Source organism: Ostrea edulis, chromosome 5 (assembly GCF_947568905.1).
Source record: "Ostrea edulis chromosome 5, xbOstEdul1.1, whole genome shotgun sequence".
Classification (NCBI taxonomy): Eukaryota; Metazoa; Mollusca; class Bivalvia; order Ostreida; family Ostreidae; genus Ostrea; species Ostrea edulis.
This window is the reverse complement of record NC_079168.1, coordinates 57,615,337-57,641,607: the sequence shown is the minus strand read 5'-3', so window position 1 is coordinate 57,641,607 and position 26,271 is coordinate 57,615,337. Positions and strand designations below refer to the sequence as shown.

Below are 26,271 nucleotides of genomic sequence, written 5' to 3'. Positions count from 1 at the left end.
CGTTTGCATATACTACACGGTGCGTTATTTACATATTTCATAAACAATGTCATTAAGTTTAACTTAAGTTCTTGTGCAGTTATATCATTTGTCAGTAATTACACTTAATTCTAAGAAAAATTCCTTTACCGACACTTAATTGCAATCAGAAATAGTACATTTTCTATTTATTTCTTATAATAACGCTATGAAATCGAATTGAGGACCACAACGTGTTGTGCGCTCCCTGTATTCAGGTGGAAATAACTCGCTCTACACTGTGAAAAATGTATCCTATTACGCTCTCAGTACTAAAACCATCTCCATTTATCAATCTCAACTCTTTTTCCCCATCTTATTCTAGTTTTTAGTATTAAAACTTTTTGGCTTTTGTTGTTGATAGCTTTCGATCTCTGACAAAATTCATATAATGAATATTTATCTAAAAGTTAATAGCACATATAATATTGATAATGTTTTTAACATGCAACTACAAAATACTGAATTTGCTAAACGTGAAAAATTACTATTTTACGGTAAATTTAGAAAGAACTATGAATTACAAGACAAGACATTTCCAATTGTGAAAGCATCCACGTTCTAAATTAACAAAGCTAAGAATATCAGCCCACCCTTTAGTAATTGAAACTGGTAGATTATTAAAACCATGTATACCAAAAGAATGTCGTTTTTGTCAGTTTTGTAAAAATAGCTGTTGAAGATTCGTTACATTTTTATATGACTGATTTATACATAAATATATAAGAATTAGATATCACCCTTTGAACACCTACAATTCAAATGATGGTATATCAAAGGAAAACCATTTTAAAGTACTTTGCAACCTTTGAAGGTTATGTGAAGTTTTGAATTGCGCAACAAAAGTAAAGTGTTATAATTATTCATGATTGTATACCAACATGTTTGGTGAATCAATAAATAAATTGGAATTGAAATTGATATAATCCCTTATATAATTACTTTATGTAAGCAAATGCATGTCATTTCTTTTAGCTTTGATATAATGTGTTTCACTTCTTCATCATTATTTTGTACCATTGATTATCATGGGAGGTGGCGTTCTAAGTGTTAAGAACTTTTGCCCAATCCTTTTGTTATAGTTTTAACATCTGGACACTAAATATGTCCATTTTCAAATCAAATCGTGATTCGAAATACCCGAAACTGTAGTGGGTTGCAAATGTAGTCATAACCTTTTAACTTTGAATTGTTATCGTTCCATCAATAATTATATCTAATATATCGATCAGGCTTCCACGGTACGGTATTGATGAGAAATGTCACCAAACTAGAAAGGTCATTAAACGTTTGCCATATGATATGGACATTTCTTCGCTGAGGATATATATAGCGAGTTAATTGTTGATTAATACATCAATGCATGGATCTACCCTTTTATTGCTTGGATATGATTAACATGTACTTTGCTGGTGTTGATCGACTGTTTTTACAAGTGTGAATGTGTCGTACAAAGCACAGCGTGAAAGTAAAATCCCGAGAAACGCGGGTGATTCGGAATGACCTGAATAGCTGAACACCTAAATCGACTATAATATGGTGTCAATGCGTAAAAGTAGTGTTTCTTTGTCATACTAAAAGATTACTCTCAATACAATCTCATGAATACATACATGTACGTAATCATTTAATGAAACTTTACAGCTCCTCATGAGAATTTTAGTTGCTATTTTTAGATGCTCGGGGATTTCCCGTACAAAACGATAGTAGATGTATTAGGGCTCAAGATCGGTGATGAAGGTAAATTAAAATTCTTTATTATTAGTGTGTAGGTCTTTATTATTAAAGTATAACATCCTTGGGTCAACATAATCATAACAAAACGATAAATATAATTTTATATCCCGTTTGATATGAAATAATATATGACTGTACGTACACTTTCACTTTCGATATGTACATATAAATACCAATCAATTGGGGAATATACCAGTCTGCAGAATTATCATTCTCAGATTATTCAGCATTGGGAGTTTGGGTATGATTATAATATACGTAATTATGAAATAAGCATTTTAATGAAATATGTTATAAAGTTTTATCGTTTATATATCTCGCAATATTTTTGGGTCAATATAAAATTATAACGAGTTACCATTATCATTCAAAGGTGAATCCAGAGAATTTTCAAAGGGAGTTGGGTTATGACCCAAGTTTGTACCTTTTACACCCAAAGGGGTGTGGGTGGGATAGGAGCTCAGAATGGAGCAAAAGTACATTTTACACAGGAGTGGTGGTGTTACAAACCTAATAAGTCCTCTCTAACTGCACCACTGCCGTGTGATTAGTAGTCTTCGTTGTCACCAAAAAACAATTTCCACTCAATTTAGTAAAATCTGATAATCGTTCTATCATAATAGGAGAGTATATTCTTTATCGATCACTATGCTTCTGCTGATGTCATGCAAATAAAAGTTATTTAAAAGTTTCTTTGATATGATTATAACTTTTACCCACAGAAAGTAATTGTATACAAGTGTATGTAAACTGAAAGTAAACAGATATAATATTAGTTCTAAATAGCTAAATATTCCAGAGTGTGTCTTTGTCATTTGTTGATTGTAAACCATCAATCAGCCTAAAAAATAAATCCTTTATTACTTAACATATATAATACGTGTATATAAGAAATAACACAGAAATATATCAGCACCTCTTATAATGAAGTAAGGGTAGAGGTTTGTCCATTATAGCACACGATATACTTACTCCCTCACAGGACGGAAGGTGACGCTTATATATAGTCATATTTTCTTCCCTGTAACTATCTACATGGCAATTCTGATATACATGGAATATATTTAGTTGTAGCGCCTTTAGCACATGCTGTGAACAACTTTCTCCTTTTGTGGCCAAAATGGTGATTTGTGGGGACAGACATAGAGATAAATGTGGTTGAACTTGAACATTAGTAATCAATATGGGAAATACGAACAGCCAAAAGGAAGGTATTTAATTCTTTAACTGTTGCTTGGTTTTTCTTCTTATCATGTTTACGCATATCATATCATTTGATATAAATGAATCCCTATGTCATTCAATGTTGAGTTTTTATTAACAGTCTTTTAACAGGAAGCAGTATTTCCGTTTTCCTATGGAGTGTTATGAATATAATCGGTCATTTATGCCTCTTTTTACAGTACAAAACACCACAGAAGGATCATCTGTTGACCCTTTACCCCAACCGAAGCCAGTTTCTAATGGGGACGTATCACGTGACAAGCGAACGGTTGAAAACGACACCAATGATGAAGACATTAGAAAAGATGCAGTGGAATCATACATAGACGAGACAGACGGAAGGGATGGAAACGATGACTTTACCTCACTTTCAAACCAAGCTTCGACTTCTCCGACACTTGATGATCTGTTGGATGAAGACAAAAGAGAAAACGTCCATGATGTGCTAAATGACAAAAAAGAAGGTGGGCAAGAATCTGAAATCTTGTTGAACAGTAAAAATATTCAAGACGATTTTGAGAATTCTGCTTCCGAAAAATCACAGGATAGTTACAACGTGGAAGAGACTTGTCCGATTGTTGATGACCTTGATCTCATTAGTGAGGAAAGTGACAATGCGTCTAGTGAGGATATCGAGGAGTTGGAGATTGATGATAAAGACCAGCAGAAAGAGATAAAGGCAGAAATCCAAATGCAGGTACTTATATAGAATTCTCCCATTACCGGTATCAAGCTTTTGTTACTCACTCCGGTGCAATTGTTCTTTTTGGGTGGTACTTGTTTATAAAATACCTGGGACGATTCTGATTGTTTTCGTCTGATCCCGTGTATCTTTTATTTCGACCGATCATTGGAAGCACATGTGTTTATTGCACGTAAATGTATATTTCAACAGTTTGACGTCAGCGGAAGGAAAGATGTTTACAACAAACGAACAAAACCTAATAGTGTAGAATGGAAAAACAGGCCCATACATGTAGCATTTCCTCGTTGATAAGCGGTTTTCTCAAACTCTCGTTCTTAAAATTTTCAAGAGACCAAGAGACACTTGGCAAGCCTCGAGCTCGTATCTACTGAAAACAAAAATTAAGAAACTCAAGTTTAATTTAAGTCTGGTTACTAATTCGCATTGGTTATGGAACTTATAGTTATCAGTATACACTCGAGTTGTAGCCTCGTTTCCCTTTAAATGAGAGGTTGAATCTACTATACGAAATTATTCAATTTGTAATTCGTAGGTGAAGAGATTCTTTGAATCTACTATACGAAATCATTCAATTTGTAATTCGTAGGTGAAGAGATTCTTTGAATCTACTATACGAAATCATTCAATTTGTAATTCGTAGGTGAAGAGATTCTTTGAATCTACTATACGAAATCATTCAATTTGTAATTCGTAGGTGAAGAGATTCTTTGAATCTATTGAGAAAGTGGAGAATGACCATCAAGAGATTCTAAGCTTAATTAACAAACGTAGCATGTAAGTATGGAGAAATTTTCGATTCAAAGAAAATACTTCTAAATCGTGGAGATATATAATAGATATATCATAACGTTTTGATTAGATTTCTTTATGAAAATTTTAGGTCTCAGAAAGAACTGAATGAAGATGGATTGAACATTATTGCAGGTAGTATAACTTCCATATCATTACAATGGAAGAAAGAACCTTCTTTCCAGGCATACTGTTGTAATGAAAAAATAAATTACAAATTAAAAAACGTATGACAAGCAAGCCTAACACTATTTGTAGAACTTGAAAGCATCGTTGAGAAGTTCACACAGAGACGGAAAGAAAAAGACGAAGCCATCCAACACCTCAAAGCGATTCTGTCCACACTCACAGGGAAACTGAGTGTGATTGAACAGGAAATTCAGAATCTGCAGTCTAGAGAAGAAGTTGTTGATCTCACTAGAAAATGCAATGGAAACGGGCAATCAGATGAGACAACGACTGTAAGAAACGGACAATTAGATGAGGCAACGACTGTAAGAAACGGCCAATCAGATGAGGCAACGACTGTAAGAAACGACCAATCAGATGAGGCAACGACTTTAAGAAATGGCCAATCAGATGAGGCAACGACTGTAAGAAACGACCAATCAGATGAGGCAACGACTGTAAGAAATGGCCAATCAGATGAGGCAACGACTGTAAGAAACAACATCACTACTCCATGGCCAGTACAAACAGCAGAGAAGAATGTGTCGCAGGAGTCACCACAAGTTGAAACCCGAAAAGATGGAACTGTTGTCATAGTTAAGGAACAAATCAATAAAGATGTGGATAGAAAAGACACAAGTTCTCATCAAAGCTCAACAGGTCGAACAATGAAAGAGAATGCCATGGAAGATAGGTATATAATTAGTTAAGCCTAGTGGTTAGGGCGCTTGTTTTACAACTGGGGGACCCGCGTCGATTCTTTTTCCGGTGCTGCGTCAAATCGAGGACGTTTAACATAGGTAGTCGTTATTAATTTGCTATGCTCCCGACATTAGTAGTGAGAGTCACAGGTGTTTCGGAGATGACTGTAAAAATGGAGATCCCGTATCAGGGTAAGTGTTGGCATGATAAAGAACCCAACAGCTTTGAGCGTCATGTGTACATTAAAATATGTGGTACTTCACCTGCAGATGGTGGCATCTCTATATGAATCTCCGATGGGACCTTTGTTTGTGGAAGGGGTCAATATTCCTTCAACATGTAAAGGACAAAAACAGACCTACCGTTTTCATAATATTGTATCTAATAAAGGACATGCCCTGTTTGTTGTAGAGGTCCACTAACAAGCAACCATCGACTTGTAAGAAATGTCTCTATTCTAGTATTCTTTTGGTTGATTGGGATATCAATCGATAAATTTAACGGATAAAAATAATTCGTCAACGCGCAGTTTTGCAACCCTTTTCGCGGTTGATACCTCACATTATTTTTACCCCACACATTTTCTAAAGTTTTAGAAATTAAAATACTCAAGCAGATTGTGAAAAAATTACATTCCAGACTAGAAAGGAGGAGGAGGAAGGTATCCTTCCTGTTCGTTTTTGACTGTATAATAACAGAGATATAAATAAGAATAAGCTTTTTTGAGTGATTGAAATTCGGCTGCTAGTATTAAGCATATAAGCAACACAAAATAATTTTCACATCATTGTTATTTCCTGAAATTAATATTTAAAAAATACAAACTACCGACTAAAACCTTGATGTACCATGCCTCTAGTATTATATCACCTGTTAGATGAAGCTTAATTTGAAGAGAAATGTACTAAATTTTTACAGAAGAACACCCCACTTCGACGGAACACATAATGCGGAGAGCAGCGATAAAAGTTACGAAAATATTCCATCTACAGATTCAAATACACGGCCATCATTACCAGTTCAATCTCAAGAACTTGAACAAGAGAGACATACTAACAATGGAGCTTCGGAGATCAACAACCGAAGTAACCCTGACAACAACAAGAATCGTGCAGATATGTCCAACTTTCTGGAAACTCAAAGCAAGTGCATTTAAATCTATATACATGTATCGCTTATCTTGTGATAATTTTTTAGTATCAAAAGTATTGAAAGATGTGATATGAAGTTTTCAAATCTACTTTATTAATCATATTATCATTTTCAAGATGTCTTCGCCAGTAAAAGTAAAAAGACCCTTCCACAGACTTACTGGGTGGACAAAGCCAACGATATATTGATGAAACGTATGTAACTTTCCTAATTACAAAACTGGTTATTCTGAGTTAAGGTATTCAATGTGTAATGACCATATTTCATATCTAATAAATGGATGGTGGAATATTTGTAATCATGGTATCATTTTGAAGGGTTCATCAAATAAAAATAACCCACGGTAGGAATTTTCTAAATTTTGTTTACTGCTTGATATATTTCACCTAGAATTTAACATTGAAGTATATGGGAAAAGCATCTTTTATTACAATATTTTAAAAACAAATTATATATTCATACTAATCCCTTGGTAGAAAGTTACATACACTTTCTTTTTATGAAAATATGAAATAAAATTAATCATTGACCACACACATTTTTAGAAAATTAGATTTTTCTTATTTTTACAAAGGGCAGACAACTCTTCCAAAAAGTCTTAAGTGCAAAAAGGTCAGCTTCTAATCATTTACCAGTCATGTGAATTTCATCCGCTTCACTTCCATCATTATTTAACAATAAAGTTTTATGTTGATCTAAATCCTTCAAAATTGTTAATTATCCTTTCATTATACATGGAATACCTTAACATGTTTGAGTTCATTAATTACAAAACTCGGGGGTTTTCCTTGTGACTCCTTAAGACTTGGGGAGGGAAGGTCCTCTGAGTTAACGTGTGTTGGTCCGACTAATTACAAAACTTTAGGATTTTTTTTTTTCTGAACTGAATTGACTTATTAACATACGTGACTCATTACTGAATACTGATTGCACTTTTTTGACGTTGTGACTCGTTTTATTACAACGTTTTGGGTTTTTTCTTCTCGGGAAATGTGCGTGATTTTAATTTATTCATTACAATTTTCGTTGGGGTGTATTTTTATCTTTATTTCTTTTTTCATGTTGTTAAAACGAGTATTTGATACAGTTTTTATTAGTATCTGAGGAATCACGTGTAACTCTGTGAATAACGCATTTGTGACTTCGTTAATTACATATTTTGGGATATAGTAACTGCACTTTATCTTCTAATAAAAGTTGTCTCCTAATTACACATTTTCCTTCTTTCGGAAGGTCGGTGGTCTCTTCCTAGGTACATTGTATCTGGTTTCTCTCTTCCACCAATCAATCAATCTTTCTGTAAAGAAAGGTATGCTACTTCGCTAGTTACTTCTCAAAAAACCCCACTTGTAATACACCGTTAATGATAGTTTTCGGATTTTTATACACTTGCATGAATATGTGAGTGTATCATTCTAAAGTTTTGTCGTCTGTCAACAAAATATGTGCATTCTCCTCTGCAAACTTTAATAACAGCTTCAAATGATTTAAAGGTGGCATATAACAGGGTGATAGTAACATATGAGAGAGTTTTGCCCGTGGTTTTCGAACCCCCTAGGTTGGAGTAAATGGGGTCCGAAAACTTTGTTCGTGCTTCTCCTTTGTAACTGTAATATATTCATAGGGTTTGATGAGGGCACTTGATAGTTTATGACTTGTACTTGTGCGTACATATGGCTTCCAAACTTCTTGTGGTATAGCTCCTGGATGGGTATAAATGAGAGTCCAAGATCCAGTCAGTTGTTTTCTTTTATAACTGTAACATTAAAATACTATCGTGGTTACATATGTTTCGTATTGACTTGTAATCGTTGATATGAGTTTTAATCTAGGAGGCTGGAATCTGCGGAAAATATGTTGCATGGGTACGAAAATCTTGCACGTACTTCTCCAGGTTCAAACAATTTCTTAGTGGCATATGATAGGGTGTACGACCTCTGCTGTGCATGTGAATTTCGAACTGGGGTCTGGCCCAGGGGGTAGATGAAAAGGGCCCAAAATATTTCTAACAATAATCAATACCCTACCTAGACCAGATTCAAGTGATTTGGAGCGTTAAATAGATACTAATACATGCTCTATGACAGGTGGACCATACATCCTTTAAGACATGGTATACTTACAGTTTGCTGTGTATTGACTCCTTCTGAAAATATTGGTGGCACCGCTAAAGAATGACAGTGTTTGTTTTCTATGGAGAAATCTGCTGATTGAATTGAATACCCATTTCCTCTTTAAACAAAAAACAAACAAGCAAATTGAAACTTGCATTTTGTTTCCAAAGTAGACGTATATAACATTGTTCATTGCATATTTTGTTACATGTATGTCTGCCCTCTTCCAGTGGGAGATATATTGGTTTGTACTTTCTGTCAGTCTGTCCGTCTGTCTGTCACAAACTCTTGTGAACTCGTCTCCTCCTGTATGGCTTATCGGATAGACTTGAAACTTTGTACAATGCTTCATTGCCATTTGTAGATGTGCATATCGGCGGGACGTGAGGATCCAATTATTTCCCTTCTAAGAGAAGTGGAGGATGTAAAATAGTTTGTGAACACTTCTCTTATATGGCTTATCCGATAGACTTGAAACTTTGTACAATAACATTTCTCCTATATGGCTTATAGGATAGCCTTGAGATTTTTTCCCTGTACAATGCTTCATTATCATTTAATGATGTTCATATTGTTCTGACCCAGGGATCTAATATTTTACTACAATTTACAGAGGATCAAAGAGGAGTGTTTAATAGATTTTTTCATATACGAGGGTTATGTTCACTTTCTTACTGGTAATTCAGCATAACAGTCATTATTGTTGTGTCGTATACTACAATGATATTGGTCACATCGATGTTGAATCTTTTCTACATCTTTTTTCCTCAATGCACAAAGTGCAGTTCATAATGTCTATGATTCTCCTCTATACCATGCAATACATTATGGGGAGTGGGTGTAATTTGGAGCACTTTCAATCTGCGGAGCGGGAGTGACATTTGTTTTTAACAAAAACAAATTATATTTTCTTAACCCATCTGTCTGTTTCGCATGCGACTCTGTTACACGTAATTGTTATACAGTTTGTTTGGTTTTTATTTTGGGAAAACGTGTTTAACTGCATTGAATATGTCATTGCTTTGAATGCATACTGTGGATTTTGTACAAGCATGAAATACTAAAACGATTTCTCCTTAATAGTTATTTATAACAATGTATTCGCCTTTATCCGTGTATTAATCTTTATTGCTATTTCCAGGTATCATTAATACGGGACAAAGTGATATGATATGTGGACCAAATACAGTTCTTTGCCTGGATACATCTGGCAGCATGTGGGGAAACGCATTTCAGACAATGATCAACCTTTCTTTGAAATTCTTATCTGGTAGGATGTGTGATTTTACAATTTTGGTTTTTTTTTCTTGGCTGTTATTTTGTTTTATGAAGACAACAACATTTCCAACAATAAACTTTGATTCCTATCTTATCTGGTACAAGTATATGCATATGGTGGTCAATCTTGCAATACTGAGTAGTGAATATATTATCTCCATTGTTTAGGAGTCAAAGATAACAGTGGAATTGCGGAAAAGGTTGGTTTGGTTTGTTTTGGAGCAGACACAAGAGTGATCAGCCATTGCTGTTTGGATTTTCCACCACTGAAACGAGAGATCAGTGAGTAAAATTTTAATATATTTAATGTTAAACTAACACCGAGTTCACGAAAGCATTAATGTTGCGTGAAGTTAAGGGTGCTAGTAAAGAATATAGAATATGAATGGGAAACACTATGCATTTTTCTTTACTGTTTTATGATTGTAACTGGAAAAGAAAATACAATGCACAGGGATTCACCACTCTATATGCTGAAACCTCGTCAGTAACAGATTACGCAAAATGTTCATCTGCAGCGTATATGCGTGTTACATTTGCAAACAATACGAAATAACGTGATAAATACAATAAATATTTTCTAACTGTTGGAAATTTCGACAAAAATGAAAGTAGAATGTAAAATAAGAAATTAATTCTATTCTTGAACACACATGGGTATGAACTACAAAGCTTTACGTCGGCATAATTTTTATAACGTGCGTTATGAAGTATGTCGACGTGAAGCGTCGCCGTTCATACCCTCATGTATTGAAAAAAAATGGAATGCCTTTAGTTTTTTAGAATACATCAGACGATATACATTGAGCTTCTTTATGCCGGTATATTGAATGGGCGCACTAACGCTCCTCGAAATATTTGTCGGTATGAAGAGGCTCGCAGTATACATTCTTATATCATCATTTAATTTTACATGTTGCACGCTTTTTCATTGGTTAAACAATTATTGGAATATTGTATCCAACGGAATTTTTTTTTTTTACCGGAACTACTTTCTATTGGAATGTTGGGGATTCTTCGTATTTTTATATAGATTAGGGAATCCTGAAAAGAAAAACTTAACAGTTCTTTCGGTCTATATGAATTTATTAAACAAAAACAAACAAATATCAAATATGAATAATAATTAATTATTCAAAATGAAATAAACATGGCTATTTGAGGACACCCCGAAACTGAAATTCCGGGCTGAGACTTCAATGTATTCAACCGAGGATGACAATAGTCCAGTTTGCACCTTGCGACAATTTCCTTCATGTCACATAACCAAATACCAGATACACCTCACACCGCAGAGATATTGCAATATCGTAACCCTTAACGACTATGGGTTCGAGTCCGCCATAATGTTTATGAGTGGGTACCGAAACGAGGCTTCGGTACAACGTTACAACAACTGTGACGCCTTAGGAATTCACTGATAAAACTCGAAAAACCCTCTGTAACACTCACTTGTCCACCTGGAAGCCTTGACAACCCTCAAAAGAACCGTACTTGGCATTCCACATCTTGACTATGCACGTGTTCCACGCTTTCCGTTAGTACCAACACTTAATTCCAGTTCCACTCAACATAATTCCTGCAATTCTCTCTCAGCAGGACTTATCTCTAACTCATCCTTTTAAAACTGCATTCTTCAGTCCACAAAAACCCGTTTGTTCAACAGTAAACAACAGGTTGTGGAAGTCGCCATTAGGCCTAACGGATTTAGAGAGTTTTTTTTAAAGTTGTGTATCCACTTAATTCCGGTTCCACTCAACAAAATTCCTGCAATTTTCTCTCAACAGGACTTATCTCTAACTTATCCTTTTAAAATTACATTCTTCAGTCCACAAGAAACCCGTTTGCTCAACAGTAAACAACAGTTCGTGGAAGTCGCCATTAGGCCTAACGGATTTAGTGGGTTTTTTTTTTTTAAAGTTGTGTATTCACAAGTTACTACGCCCATCTCGAAATGACATAGTGTAGTCCAAGAATAACTCGTTAATTCAATTCAAATCAAATAATGGTTTATCATATAAACTCAATGTTTTAAAATATTTAATGATAAGGGAAAAAAAGACGGAAAACTTTTCCATCTTGCACTACGCGCAATGATGCAGTTTTCTGTCTTTTTTTCGTGGTATACCTCCATCCAACGAAAAAATAATAAATTCATTCCTTAAATACTTTCAAACACTGAAATACATTTCTTATATTTTCATTTTAATTGCATTGTGATAATAAACCGGCTTCATATCTTAGGCCAAGTGTATTCATACGCAGTGATCAGTTTATTTAAAAAAGTTGAAAGTTTTTAAGATATTTAAAACCTTCAGATTCAGTTAGTGAGATTGTTAGGAGAAATATTAATATTTAACGTTAAGGTTAAGATTCACATGAAATTTATGTTAGACACAATTGGTTGTATACATACGCATTCTATGTTCATTTCCTATGTCGTCTGCGCTATGCTTCTCATATTCAATATTTGTAACGGTTTCATTCAGAAAAACTTAGTCCAGGTGGTCCGAGCCCCTTGACTGCTGGACTGATGCTTGCCTTAGCACTGGTCAAAGGCGGAGGTGAGTGGCGAATATATAGATGTACTATGCTGTATATTTTAACAAAAAGTAAATGTTCACAAAGCGTTATGTAAGTCAACTCGAAGGTATATTGTAACTACGATAATATTGGTATGTGTTTTGTGTGAGTTAACTTGTGGATATACGTTAATTGCAATAATGTTAACTAAGTGTTCTGCTATTTAAATGGTGGGTACACCGTAACATATGAAAATTAAGCAATGCGAAAAAGTCATGATTCCACAGTATTTAAATTTTATTTTATTTAAATTTTCAAACCCGGTTGTGTATTTTCATGTAAATCAAACGACAATGAACTTTATTCTCATGTCCGTATAACAATCTTAAAGTAGAACTGTACTGTGGCTTTTCTGTAGTGACAATTCCTCATGTCAATGGAACTGGTTTCTTGCCCCGAATCATCGTGTTCACTGATGGCGTGGTGACCCCAGAACTGGTAACAGACTGTGAGGACTACGTTCCCCAGGGAAGAGATGCGTTAGAGGTATCCATGAATTACATAGAGTCATGTTTACATAAAGCACTGGAAATGTGCAGTCTAGATTTGACAATAGAAATTATCAAAGCCATTCTATCTCAACCTGGTCTGTCTTTCAGAATATTCCCCTCCGCTTTCGAGCGAGGAATTTGAATTTTGAATCTTTCTGTCTGCCCATTATTTCTAATAGGTTGATTGGTCACAAGGTCATAGTTGGTAGGAAATGTAAGTGAACATCATTTTCAAAAATCTGTAGTAATTAAACTTCACATGAAAAGTGTCCATGACTTAAAATGGCCGCTATTGTCATTGAAGGTCAACAGGTTATAAGGTCAAGGTCACCAAGTTAAATTTCAAGATGAAATGTTCATTACTGTGATTTATGTTAATCAACGGAACTTTGAAGAGTCTTTGTAATATATTCCCCTACATGTGTTTAAAAGCAAGCAGATATAATTAAGTGGAACATCATTTTAATGAATTTCCTCGATCGTCCTTGATCTTTATTTACGGAATAACATAAAATAGTTGTTATGGTTGATCTATTATTCTCTCATCTTAGCTCTTCTAATTTTCTTTCATTGTCATGCCATATCATCACACTACATTAAACTAATCATATTTGTGTTCCTACGCAGATTCTTTCGAGTATATCTATGGTGGCCAATCACTTCCAAAGAAATGGGAACAGGGTATATTTCGTTCCTTTGGGACAGGCCAATCAGGTAACTAAGATGAAATGTACAATAAGAGATAGTTGCAATATTATGGTTGTATAATTACTGCGCTGCAGTTGTGAACAATGCGCTAATAAATCTTAATTAAACACGTGTGATAGTATAGTTCGTCTCTCTTAACAGCTGAGAATTCCGACTGAAACTTTTTCTTTTAGGCTATGATAAGTCCGTTGGCTGAAGCTACATGTGGTAAAATCATCCAACCAGCCAACTTTGACAAACTGATATACCAATATAAAGTTGAGGTAACAGCCAATGTGAAGATTAAATCTAATATACCTTACATGCATCACTTATCTCTTATTTGAAAGGTAGTTTAATTAAGAATAATTTTGCGATTGATGGGTCAATTTAAGGATGCGCGTTTTCATGTTGTCATGCTCTTTTTTTTAAAAAGTTTTTACTTGCTTTTTCAGCTTGTTTAGCTATACAGGATAATGATAACTTACAGAGAAGATTGTCTCTAATATTCTTTCAGTTTCTTGCTGCAAATCTGCGTGAACATTTCCCAAACTATCAAGAAGCCGATCTCCACATGGTGAGGATGGCTTCAGAGTCTTCAGGAGCCTCACTCAGGGGGATAGACATGGTACTCATCTAAACATGCAACTAATTCTCACTAATTAAAAGTAGATATTTAAGAATACGCGAACCAGTTAAAGATGTCTTTTGTCAACCTGTCACACGGCAAACATCAGTGTGTCTCGGAGTAGACCGAGTTGTGTTACATGTGACAGTAATCGACGGAGAATTCATTTACCGAAAACCAGTATTCGTCACTCGCATCAGAGTTCCATAGAGCAGTATTTGGCAAAATACAATCTGAGATTCCTCCTACTTTTACTCCCGCTTTTATTTTGTGACGTGTGCAGATGTCACAATATAAAAGCGGGGGTAAGAGTCGGAGGAATCTCGGATTAGGCAAAATACATGTACTAATCTAATATTTCTTACTTAAAATTAATATCACCCAAACACTCTGCGCATCAAAGAGGAACTTTCCCTTATAAGCATGCTTGTGTCATTAAAATTAAATTGGAATTTGATATCGGGTCTTCCAACATTCTGTTAGAATTTCCATGGGCACGAATTGTGCTCCTTTATTAACTGACCTGTTTTTATATTCCTAGGAAGCAGAATTTATTCAAACACTTCCACTTAAGAACAAAAAAATCTCTTGCTATGACCTTGAATTCAACCTTTAGATATATCGATGACGTTTTATCCATTAACAATAATAATTTTCATTCATATGTCGATTTGATATATCCCAGTGACCTCGAAATAAAGTACACCACAGAATTGTCCACTTCTGCTTCATACTTAGATATTTTATTGAAAGTAGATATCAAAAGCAAACTAACAACTCAACTTGATGACAAGTGGGATGATTTCAGCTTCTCCATCGTCAACTTCCCATATTTAAGTAGCAATATTCCATTATCACCTGCATATGGTGTTTATATCTCTCAACTGGTTCGATACACAAGAGATTGTTCTGCGTATGGTCAGTTTTAAAATCGAGGCAGGCTACTAACAAACAAGTTGATGACGGCAGTGGTTTCAACAGTTTCGTCAGCATTTCGCAAAGTCTATGGTAGTTATAACGATCTAGTTTGCCAGTACAACCTATCATTGGGTCAAATGCTGCCTGATGTATTTCATACCGATTGTTAGGCCGTTCTTTGCACACCAATTTTGACTACGGATAACTCCGTTTACCACATCAAGATATTGGGCTCATGACGGGTGTGACGGGTCGAGAGGGGATGATTACTCCTCCTAGGCACCTATCCCACCTCTGGTGTTTCCAGGGGTCCGTGTTTGCCCAAATCTCAATTTGTATTGTTTATAAGAGTTATGAGCGGTAAAACGTAGGGGAAAATATCATGAAATTTCATAAGAAATTTATCATGCTTATATACAGATTGCATACCTAATGTTTCCATTCGTTTCAATCTTCTCAATAACAACAACAAAAAAGAACGAAAAAAGTCGACATCACTTCGAATAATTACTTCGTCTACTCAATTTTCGAGGATGATCTCGTGGAATATGTGAGGAATCCACCTCCAATGATACGTCAAGATGAAGATGACGATGATGATGATGATGATAATGATGGGAAGGGTGCATATGAGGGGTCGTCTAACATGCCACCGATAGGTACCAGGGTCAGAAGAGGGCCTGATTGGGAATCAAAGTTCAACGGACAGGACGGAAATGGTCCGGGCACGGTAACAAGTCATGGTCAAGGAGGTCAGTGTCCGTAAATGATGATCAATTCTTCTGTGTGTTACAGTTTTCGTGATTTAAAAGAAAATGTGTTTAATTTCCTATATAGTATAGTGTAATTAGTATATCTTTTTTCCTCTTCTTGAAGGATTTGAATGTTTTGGTGTACATATTTCTTAACCACGAAAATAAGAGAAATATATTCTTTCTAAAATCAATAATTTTGCAGTGAATGTATTTATTTACGACTTATGCATCCTCAGATATAACGTAAGACGCTAATCATAGTCTTTATTAATAAACGTCAGTTGTCGGAAAATATTAGTTTTAGTTTTCAAATTGATCAATGCTATGTTGTCTTCGCCATAGGACATATTTGGGTTATGTGGGATAACGGACACAGAAACGTTTACCCCTATGGAAGTGGTAATAGGTTCGCTGTGATGGTGGTAGACGAACCCAGACTTTTACAACAGGATCAGCTTATTGAAGTGGGTTGCCTCGTTCGAAGAGGTACAGAATCCACTTTATAATCTTGAGGTCCGCAAAATTGTAGATCTTGTCTTAATCACATAACCTAAGGCGCTTTTATAAATTCGTAAGATGTTTTTAAAAAGTGGAGCTATTCCAGTTAAAGTTATTTCAGTTATCAATTTATCTGAATAAGCGAACAAACAATTCCATTCAAATATCCTTTTGCGCTTTTCTTATTGCATTTTTGTATAAGTGACCACCATTCCAATATATATATATAGATAGATAGATAGATAGATATACATGTATATATATAGCACAGAAATAGCAATGAACTCTTAAATGAACATAACTGCCCTAAGTGAAGAAATATTTAATATAAAGCACAGAAAATTTCACTTTATTTGGATACCCACTTCCTCCCCTACCCGGGGTTGAACTCAAGACCTGCGGAACCAAATCTCCTAGCAACATGTAACCAGAGCGCTAGACTTGCCTAGACGGTCTAACGGTCTAGCGCGCTAGTTACATGCTGCTAGGAGATTTGGTTCCGCAGGTCGTGAGTTCAACCCCGGGTAGGGGCGAAAGTGGGTATCTAAATAAAATATATATATATATATATATATATATATATATATATATATATTACTGCAGGTGACAATTGGCGAGACAATGATGAGGATGGGGGTGCAGGAAATATTGGTGTAGTGTTCCGAGTTCATTCAGATGCTACAGTTGGTGTAGGTAGTGTTTATGGCTCTTCATTTTTAAAGTAACCAAATGATATTAAAAATCTTGTGATAAAACGTTTTCACTTATTGCAGGTTAGATGGCCGAATGGACATAAACGGAGATACAAATATGGCAAACAAGGTTTTTTTGAAGTTGAAATTTGGTAATCCTCTCCTAGAAATTGTAGAAAGTTTTTTTTAATGAATATAAAATCAGTCTCATCATGTACCGTCCTGCGACGGATGAATAAATCTTCCTTTACAACGAATAATCTCCGTTTCAGTGACCCTTTTGATGAAGATGTTAGACTTCGAATGTTGAGTATGTCTTTCCGGTACCAAGACAGCACTGATGACAGAAGCAATAACCGCCCTAGAGTTGAGGACTTCATAAACACAGACGAGAAAAGAAACAATAGAAGGACGACCTTGGAAGAAATGAATAAAAGAAACAACATGTGTTCCAACAGGATAGAGGATCAGTTAGAAACGGATTCAAACCCAATTTCCGAGTCAACGAGAGAGAAAACTGTTGAAGTAAACGACAAAAATCAATCATTTGGAAATTCTAGAGATGCAAGCGAAGTAGAGCCAAAGTCCGATTTGGTTGAAAGGACCAAGGATTCAATTATCAGCGGAGTACCTGTGACTGAGCGAGAATCAGACTCTGAAGAAAAACAAGTGGAATTTGTATCTGCGTTAGCAAACGATTCTATCAAAGAATCAGAACAAGATAAAAACAATGTCAGTACTATTACAATTAGAAATCAATCATTGATCGTCAATGAGCCGAACTGCGTCGGTAAAGCTGATGAAAATGAGGAGACGATTGTCCCAATAAAACTCCCAGAGAAATCCGAATTTTCTCGAACTTCGTCTTCAGAAATGTCTTCCAATCTGGATAATGGATGTAATGTTATTCCTTTGGACCAGGCTTCCGGTATGTCTAGTAGTACCGACGATATCACCATCAGGGACGACGTCAATGTTCACAGCGACAAGGATACAGCCAAAGATGAAAATGGTAATTAGTAAATAGTTCTTACTATTTCTCTTACGGTTCAGTCAAGCAAGCGGTATACAGATGGAGAATACATACCTTCCCTTGCAATATTGTCTATTTTAGCATTTCTGATCAAAGTTTGACCAGCCTACATTTGTCTGTCCATTTGTCCATCAGAATTTTTTAATTCTCCAGAACCACAGGGACCAATTTCCTGAACCAGAAGCCCAATTTCAACCAACATTGCCATAAAGCATCCTTGGCATGGGTAAAGGGATTCAAGTTTGGTCAAATGAAGGGCCATGCTCCTTTTGATGGGAATAAAATCAGAAGAGGCAAAAGGCTGTCATTTAAAAAATCGGACTCAAGAATCACTGGGCCACAATAGTTTAAATTTTGAAATAGTGCATTTTAGATTCAAGTTTCTTCAAATCATGGTCCTAAGGGGTTGGGTGGAGCCACAATAGGGGATCAGAATTTTACATGTACATGTAGATATAAGCCAAATCTCTTTTTTTAAAATTCGTCACAAGAACAACTGGGACCTGATTAGTCATTGATATGTAAGCATCCCCAGATAGTGCAGGTTCAAGTTTGTTCAAAGTGGCCCCCGAAAGTAGTGGATCAAAGTTTTACATGGAAATATATACGAACAGTTTTCTTTAAAACAGGCTCATGATTAGTCATATTAATATACATGTTCAAGCATCCCCAGGTAATGCAGATTCATGTTTGTTCAAATAAGTAGGGCGGAGCCACAATAGGGGATTCCCAGGATCAAAGTTTTACATGTTAACACAGGGACACTTCATAAAAAATCTTCTTGTCAAGAACAACAGAGCCATGATTAGTCATATTGATATGCAAGCATCCTCAGGTAGTGTAGATTCACCTTTATTCAAACCATGATCCTTGGGGATAGGTTGAGGCCATAATTGGGGATCAAAGTTTTACATGAGGATATATAAGGAAGCATCTTTAAGAATATTCATCTTAACAACAACATGACCATGATTATTCATATTAATTCATTCAAAAACTTTTACATCAGAAGAAAAACTATCTTACTGTGGCCTTTAATTCGACAATTAGATATATCGACGACGTATTATCCATTAACAATAATAATTTTCATTCATATGTCGATTCGATATATCCGAGAGAACTCGAAATGAAGGACACCACAGAGTTGTCCACTTCTGCTTCATACTTAGATATTTTATTGAAAGTAGACATTAACGGTAAACTGAAAACTCAACTGTATGACAAACGGGATGATTTCAGGTTCTCCATCGTCAACTACCCATATATATGTAGCAATATTCCATTATCACCTGCATATGCTGTTTATATCTCTCAACTGATTTGATACGCAAGAACTTGTTCTGCCTATGGTCAGTTATTTAATCAAATCAGGCTACTGACAAACAAGTTGATAGTGCAGGGGTTCGAACAGTCTCGTTTAAAGTCAGCATTTCGCAAACTCTATGGTCATTATAACGATCTAGTTTGCTAATACAACCTACACTGTATCATTTGGTCAAATGCCGTCTGACTTGTTTCATACCAATTGTTACGCCATTCTTGGCACATTGTTTTGACAACGGATCACTCCATTTACCTGATCAAGATGTAGGGATCACGGCGGGTGTGACCGGTCGACAGGGGATGCTTACTCCTCCTAGGCACCTGATTCCACCTTTGGTATATCGACAGGGGATGCTTACTCCTCGTAAGCACTTGATTCCACCTCTGGTATATCCAGGGGTTCGTGTTTGCCCAACGCTCTATTCTGTATTGCTTGTAGAGGTTATGATATTGATAACTGTTCGTTATCTTCACCTTACATTAATATGCAAACATCTTCAGGTAGCTCAAAATCAAATTTGCTCAATTCAGGGGTCCCGGGGTAGAGTGGGGCCACAATAGGAGATTAAAGTTTTATATTGGAATATACTGGATTTCAATCGATACAAAGTTTTTGTGACTTTTGCCTTGAAGTTTGATCCACTTTTTTAAAAACTTAACCAAGACAGTATCTTGTAAATTAGGTTAGGCTTTCATAATTTGTATATAGATTCCCTATGGGAAGATCTCACATTTCTTACCATAATCTTTGACCCTGTGACCTTGACCTCTGAATTTGATCCTAATTTCATATACATAATCATTAAAACCTATGACTTTTCTTTCAGTGCCAAACTTTTTAACCCTTTTTAGCTCACCTGAGATGAAAGCTCAAATGAGCTTTTCTGATCGCTTGTTGTCTAGCATCTGTCTATCTGTATTTTTTTTCTTCACATTTTCAGCTTCTTCTCTAGAAAAATTACTAGTAATTCAATTTTAGTCAAAGTTGAATATGGGGTCAACATTTTTCATTGGAATAAAGATTTTAAAAAATCTTTTAAATATTACAAAAGCTGAACAATAACGATGTGGCCCTAGAGCCTCTGGTTTAATTTATTTTTAAATCAAGATACCTGGAGTTTTTTAGACTAGTAACCTGAAACTGTGTTGATACCAAAACTTTACACACACTCTTGTAAAATGCTTGACGCGTTTAAATTTATATCGTTTACCGTATATCTACATGTAGATATGTGTAAGTCATTTTTAGAAATAGATTATTAAATCATATACAGTGTTTAACCTACCTCTTTCTGTAGAAACCGTGATATGGCAGGTCTACGACAGATACGAAGGCTGGAGGGACTTTCCACCGGAAGTTAACAGGAGGTTAGAAATGGCTCACCAAAAGAACCCCCAGGGAATGTTTTCTTACTTAAAGAACCAAAAAAGGTTCTTAGTTATAACACTGTTTGCTTAGAATTTAATTTGAGTGGTTTTATAGATTCAATTCGCAGATATTAAAGCAAAAAGATTATTTAAAAAATCTTAAAACGATTTATTATAAGCCATCATGTAATTTGTAAAATTATTTTTCTGAATTATTGGCTTTCTACATCAGATTCCAGGTTCAGTTATCCAAAATGATACATATCCATCCGGTCACCAAAGAAATGTCTGGAGTGAGGAGAAAGGTCACTGGAGTGTAGCGTTACCATGGTTACCAACACCAAGTGCATGTAGTTTGAAATACTTTCATTGATTTGTAACTTAAGTCAACTTGCATGTAATTTGTATTCGTATATTGATAAACAAAATTGAAAATATGCAAGATTAGTGTAGGAGACTGTGTGCAAGAGATAACCTTGTTAGTTGAATTGTCTTCTACTCTTTCGTGAATACGATCAGTTACAATAAGTCTATTTGTTATTAACTACGCGTAAAGAAGTGAAAATTCTGTCGTATTCATAAACATGCATCGCTGGATTCAGAGAATACCGATCCATATTCTTCTAAAGCATGGATATATAGAATGCTTTCAGTCAACAATGTGTTCATACTCTCTCACACAGAGAGATATACATGTACTTGCATAATTGTGAACAACCTTTTTCTGTGTGATTTGTGTGGGTAGCATAATTATTGATTTTATGCTTTATAATGACGTTTTTTCATTCATTATCAACACTCTTGATACTGTATACAGGTGTATGTACTTGTGTCTGGGAAAAAAATATGTCATTGTTACTTTTCAGAGTATTATTACCTGTCTCATGCATTACTTTAAAGCAATTTTCTTCTACAGTGTAAATATTTTTCATGCAAGGCGAAGATAACGAATAGTGATCAATCTCATAACTCCTATAAGCAATACAAAACAGATAGTTGGGCAAAAACTGACCCCTGGACACACTAGAGGTGGGACGAGGTGCCTAGAAGGTGTAAGCATCCCCTGTTGACCGGTCACACCCGCTGTGAGCCTTATATTTTGATCAGGTAAACGGGGTTATCCGCAGTTAAAATCAGTGTGCCAAGAACGGCTTAACAATCGGTATGAAACACATCAGGCAGCATTTGACCCAATGATAGGTTGTATTGACAAACTAGATCGTTATAACGAGCATACAATTGGCGAAATGCTGACTTCAATCGAGACTGTTGAAACCCCTGTACCATCAACTTGTTTGTCAGTAGTTTACCTCGATTTGAAAACTGACTATACACAGAACAAGCTCTTGCATATCGAATCAGTTGAGATATATAAACACCATATGCAGGTGATAATGGAATATTGCTACTTAAATATGGGAAGTTGACGATGGAGAACCTGAAATAATCTCGTTTGTCATACAGTTCAGTTGTCAGTTTGCCGTTAATGTCTACTTTCAATAAAATATCTAAGTATGAAGCAGAAGTGGACGACTCTGTGGTGTCCTTTATTTCGAGCTCACAGGGATATATCAAATCGACATATGAATGAAAGCTATTATTGTTGATAGACAAAACGTCATCGATATATCTAAATGTCGAATTGAAGGCCGCAGCAAGAGATTTTTTCTTCTCACGTAGAAGTTTTTGAATAAACTCTGCTTCATATAAATATAGAAACAGGTTAACTAACAAAGGAGCACAATTCCTGCCCATGGGAATTCCAACAGACTGTTGAAAGACCTGATCACCAAACACCACGAAGATATTGTCAATGAGGAACTCTAGCATATTTTTTATTTCAACTTCAGAGTACTTGTGCGTGGAGTCAGAGTGGTGTTTAACAAAGTAAGTTTTTGAATGACTGATCACTAGATATGAATATTTCCGTTTTCCGTTTTTGTTGAAGAAGCAACTGTCTATGATATCAAAAATATCTTTGATTTATCGTGAGGAATGGTAGTGTATAGTGTTGAAAAGTCATAGGTTTTAATGTTATTGATTTGGGGAAAATTCTGCGATTTCAAGTTTACTAAAAGTTCTTTAGAATTTTTGAAAATCCACATTTGATTAACACCACTTCCGGCATATGTAGTCGCACAGTAGGTTTGAAGTTTTTCCTTCACAGCTGTTAATATTTTCGTGAGGAGCAAAGATAGGGGCTTGGTAGAGCACTTACTGGATCCAGCAATGTATCTTTGTTTGTAAGGGTTTTTATGTAGTTTAGGAATCCAGTATAGGTACGGTAACTCATATTCATTCGCCCCATTGACTGGGATATCAAATGTGTCTAAAACTGAAGCATGGTTTTGAAGAATTTCATCTTTTGAAAGGGCAGTTGGAGTATAAGTATGATTACCAAAAGTGGAATTAATACCAAGTTCGTTTAAAATACAGTTGTAATAATGAGCATTACAAACAAAGACAATGTTGTTACAAGGTTTGTCAGCTGGAACCAAAACATATTCCTCATGTAACCTATCCAATTCTTTTATCACTTCTGGTTTACTAAACACAGAAGGATAGATGGTACGTACTCTTGTTTTCATATGTCTAATGCGGGATTTTAATATCTATATATATATAATTTTCATATAATTTGATTAACGTGTCATTTGTTGTGAACAGTCGTCAAATAGAATTATATTTTTAAACCAGTGGTTTTTGTTTTAGATATCATTTATATACAGCACTATCTCTCGATCACGGTAGAATGCGGTTAGATAGTCCTCACGTGCTTCTTATCATGATGCAAGTTTCGAGAAGCAAGTTGACAAAAGTGTCATTTTAGGGCCGCTTACCTCCGTTCAGACCCCCAATTATTGTTTCTCTAAAACTGTTCTTGTCCACAAATCAATCACAAAAGTTAGTAATGCAAAAAACAGGACGGAAGGCGGTGTTCGTGATCTATTTATATTTTTTTTTTTTTTTAAAAAACAATCATTGAATTTTCCTCAGTTTTATTTATGTTCAGATATTAATATTGGGTCTGTATCCTATAATATACGATAAATTCAATATACCATATATAATCGGGTTACTTTTAGGAGAATTATGGAAATAAGAGATAAGCGTAAAAATGTCAGAATGAGTCAATCAAGCTGTGCATCGAGTATCTGTCTTTACAAATATTTATATACATAGTATTATAATGCCACATTTAAAAATCCATGGTTTGGATTCATTCATAGAATTTTAAACATACATGTATGTGGACTCTCTAATATATGATATTAATAGTGTTTTGAGACCTCACCAAAATGTAACTTATATACATGCATGTAAATATGTCAATAAAGGTTTTAAATTACAATTGTATCTTACAAAATCTGTTCCAAGTATGTATGTTCAAAATATTACATGTAGTTAATACCGATTATTCTCGCATAGATTAGAAATTGAACAAGGTAGATTTAGCAATGTTCCAAGAAACGAAAGAAAATGTAAATTATGTTCAGAGAGTATTGAAGATGAATATAATTTTATATTAGTATGTCCTTTTCATAAGGATTTTAGAAAACAGTATTTAAAGAAATATTATTATAAACACCCCTCCACTTTCAGACTTATCCAACTACTATCAACTGGAAATATTACGGAATTATGTAAACTTGGTAAATACCTATATAAATGTTCATCTATTAGATCTCAGTTATTATAAGATTATCCTCAGTATCTATCCTGTCCATGTACATCAGTATGATATATTATGTTTTGTTACTATTTCATTGTATAATTTGTTGTTGTATATACTTTATACCTATGAACTGTATGGTTCTTGGTCAATAAACAATACAATACAATACTCAAAACCAGATCACTGTTACACGAGGTTCAAACTAATATATACATATATAAACTTTGATTATAGGTAAGGGTCACAACAAAATAATACAGGTAGATATTGAAAAATATAAATAAACATATAGTTAGGTGTAAGTAAATTAGTTTAGAAAGAGCAGGCAGCACAAAAAATTCTTTTAACAAACTTGTCAGTGATTTCAAAGATGCCATATTGTTCTTATTCATTAACTCGTTGGGATTTTCAAAATCTTTTGTTAAGGTGAATTTTTTCTGTCGTTTGAAAAGAAAATGTACATTCCATGACATAATGAAATTCATCACCAATGTTATTGCAATTACACATTGTACATGTCCGTAAATTTCTTTCAATATTATTCCATCTACCCGTTTCTATAGGAAGATGATGATTACAAGTTTGGAATTTAGTTAATGCGATCTTTAAATCTCGAGGCAAGTTCAACAGATCATTTTCTAGACAAAAATTTATTTTAAAAATTCTACAGTTAATACATTAAGGTGAGTCGTTAATAACACTTCCATTGTGGTTTGAGCGAATAAAATGAATGTATGAATGAATACCATTCCACCACCGATCGTGAGCAGAACAAATCAATTGAAATTGTTAAGAACAGTCTAAAGGGACATGGACACGATTTAAGATGAACATTTTCAAATTTTATTTTTAATGTTGAGAACGCTTAAGTAAGGTATTTCTAATGATACAGAGCTCGCAATTCTTTGTTATGTTGGAACGTGTCACGTGTTTGTTTACATATGTGAAATATACAATGTACTAGTAAAACTTTCATTTAAAGCAGATTTACAAGTTAATTCTGAACACAATCAAATAGTTTCTAGAGTTTGGCACATCTATGATCTTATAATGTTTTAAACATGCTATTTTCTATTCAACAATCTAACTGTAAACAAAAACGTAACACGAGCCTTGTTAGTGTGATTTTTATATCTCACTTGCAACTAAACAATTGATATTTAAATTTTGGCTGACCTTTAGAAATACTTTTGTTAAGCATTATAAACAATAATCAAAGTACTGATAGGCGGTGGTATGGGTTGGGAAAAGCTTAGCTATGGTGACCTTGAAACAGTAACTGTTTGAATGAGCAATCATTAATAGTGATTCATTTTGTAATAATAATTCAGTAATACGGAACTTTCGGGATGTGAGGGAACGACTGATTATATTTGACGTTTACACACCACAATCACGTGATAATAACAAATCGTAGTACAAAGTTGACAACGATACAAATGGTGTTTTGCTAGCAGACGGTCCGTAAAGAGCTGTGCGCAGTCCCACGATGACGATCCTAGTCACTATTGGTGCTTAGTACCTGGGTGTAAATTAGATGGAGGGGAAAAGGTGTATTTAGACGCGTATCATTGGATGCAAGGCATGATGTTTTACCGATATCCTCAAGATATTCCCTAGATTTATTTCCCTCGGCAACTCCCATAATTTACTTATGCATTTTCCTATAAAATGGTTGTAGTGAAACAAGATAAACGAGTACATAGAGGGTTTATTAAATCCAAAAGA

General features: G+C 34.9%; 1 protein-coding gene across 4 annotated transcripts; it reads left to right on the top strand.

Annotated features, from left to right (window-relative positions):
- Positions 1-1,266: 1,266 nt before the first annotated feature.
- On the top strand, positions 1,267-24,219 carry LOC125649965 (uncharacterized). Of its 4 annotated transcripts, none has more exons than XM_048877877.2 (22): positions 1,267-1,758; positions 2,824-2,966; positions 3,159-3,676; positions 4,380-4,459; positions 4,566-4,609; positions 4,733-5,336; positions 6,263-6,486; positions 6,613-6,690; positions 9,752-9,880; positions 10,057-10,170; positions 12,378-12,452; positions 12,830-12,957; positions 13,590-13,676; positions 13,844-13,933; positions 14,167-14,277; positions 15,728-15,947; positions 16,293-16,436; positions 17,052-17,137; positions 17,222-17,292; positions 17,413-18,152; positions 20,798-20,930; positions 21,100-24,219. In XM_048877877.2, the coding sequence occupies exons 2-22, from the start codon at positions 2,939-2,941 to the stop codon at positions 21,185-21,187; spliced, it is 3,792 nt and encodes a 1,263-aa protein (XP_048733834.2). In that variant the 5' UTR covers positions 1,267-1,758; positions 2,824-2,938; the 3' UTR covers positions 21,188-24,219. The 4 variants fall into 4 exon arrangements, with proteins under 4 accessions (XP_048733834.2, XP_048733836.2, XP_048733837.2 ...); XM_048877879.2 differs by having other exon boundaries at positions 1,701-1,758; positions 20,798-20,867; XM_048877878.2 differs by lacking the exon at positions 1,267-1,758 and adding an exon at positions 1,904-1,996.
- The last annotated feature ends 2,052 nt before the right edge of the window (positions 24,220-26,271 follow it).

What these genes read in the sequence shown, in the direction of transcription:
- LOC125649965 (XM_048877877.2), top strand. Translation starts at nt 2,939, where the DNA reads ATGGGAAATACGAACAGCCAAAAGGAAG. An exon ending in CAACTTTCTGGAAACTCAAA is followed by an intron (nt 6,487 to 6,612) that starts GCAAGTGCATTT and finishes ATCATTTTCAAG; the next exon opens with ATGTCTTCGCCAGTAAAAGT. An exon ending in TATACCAATATAAAGTTGAG is followed by an intron (nt 13,934 to 14,166) that starts GTAACAGCCAAT and finishes ATATTCTTTCAG; the next exon opens with TTTCTTGCTGCAAATCTGCG.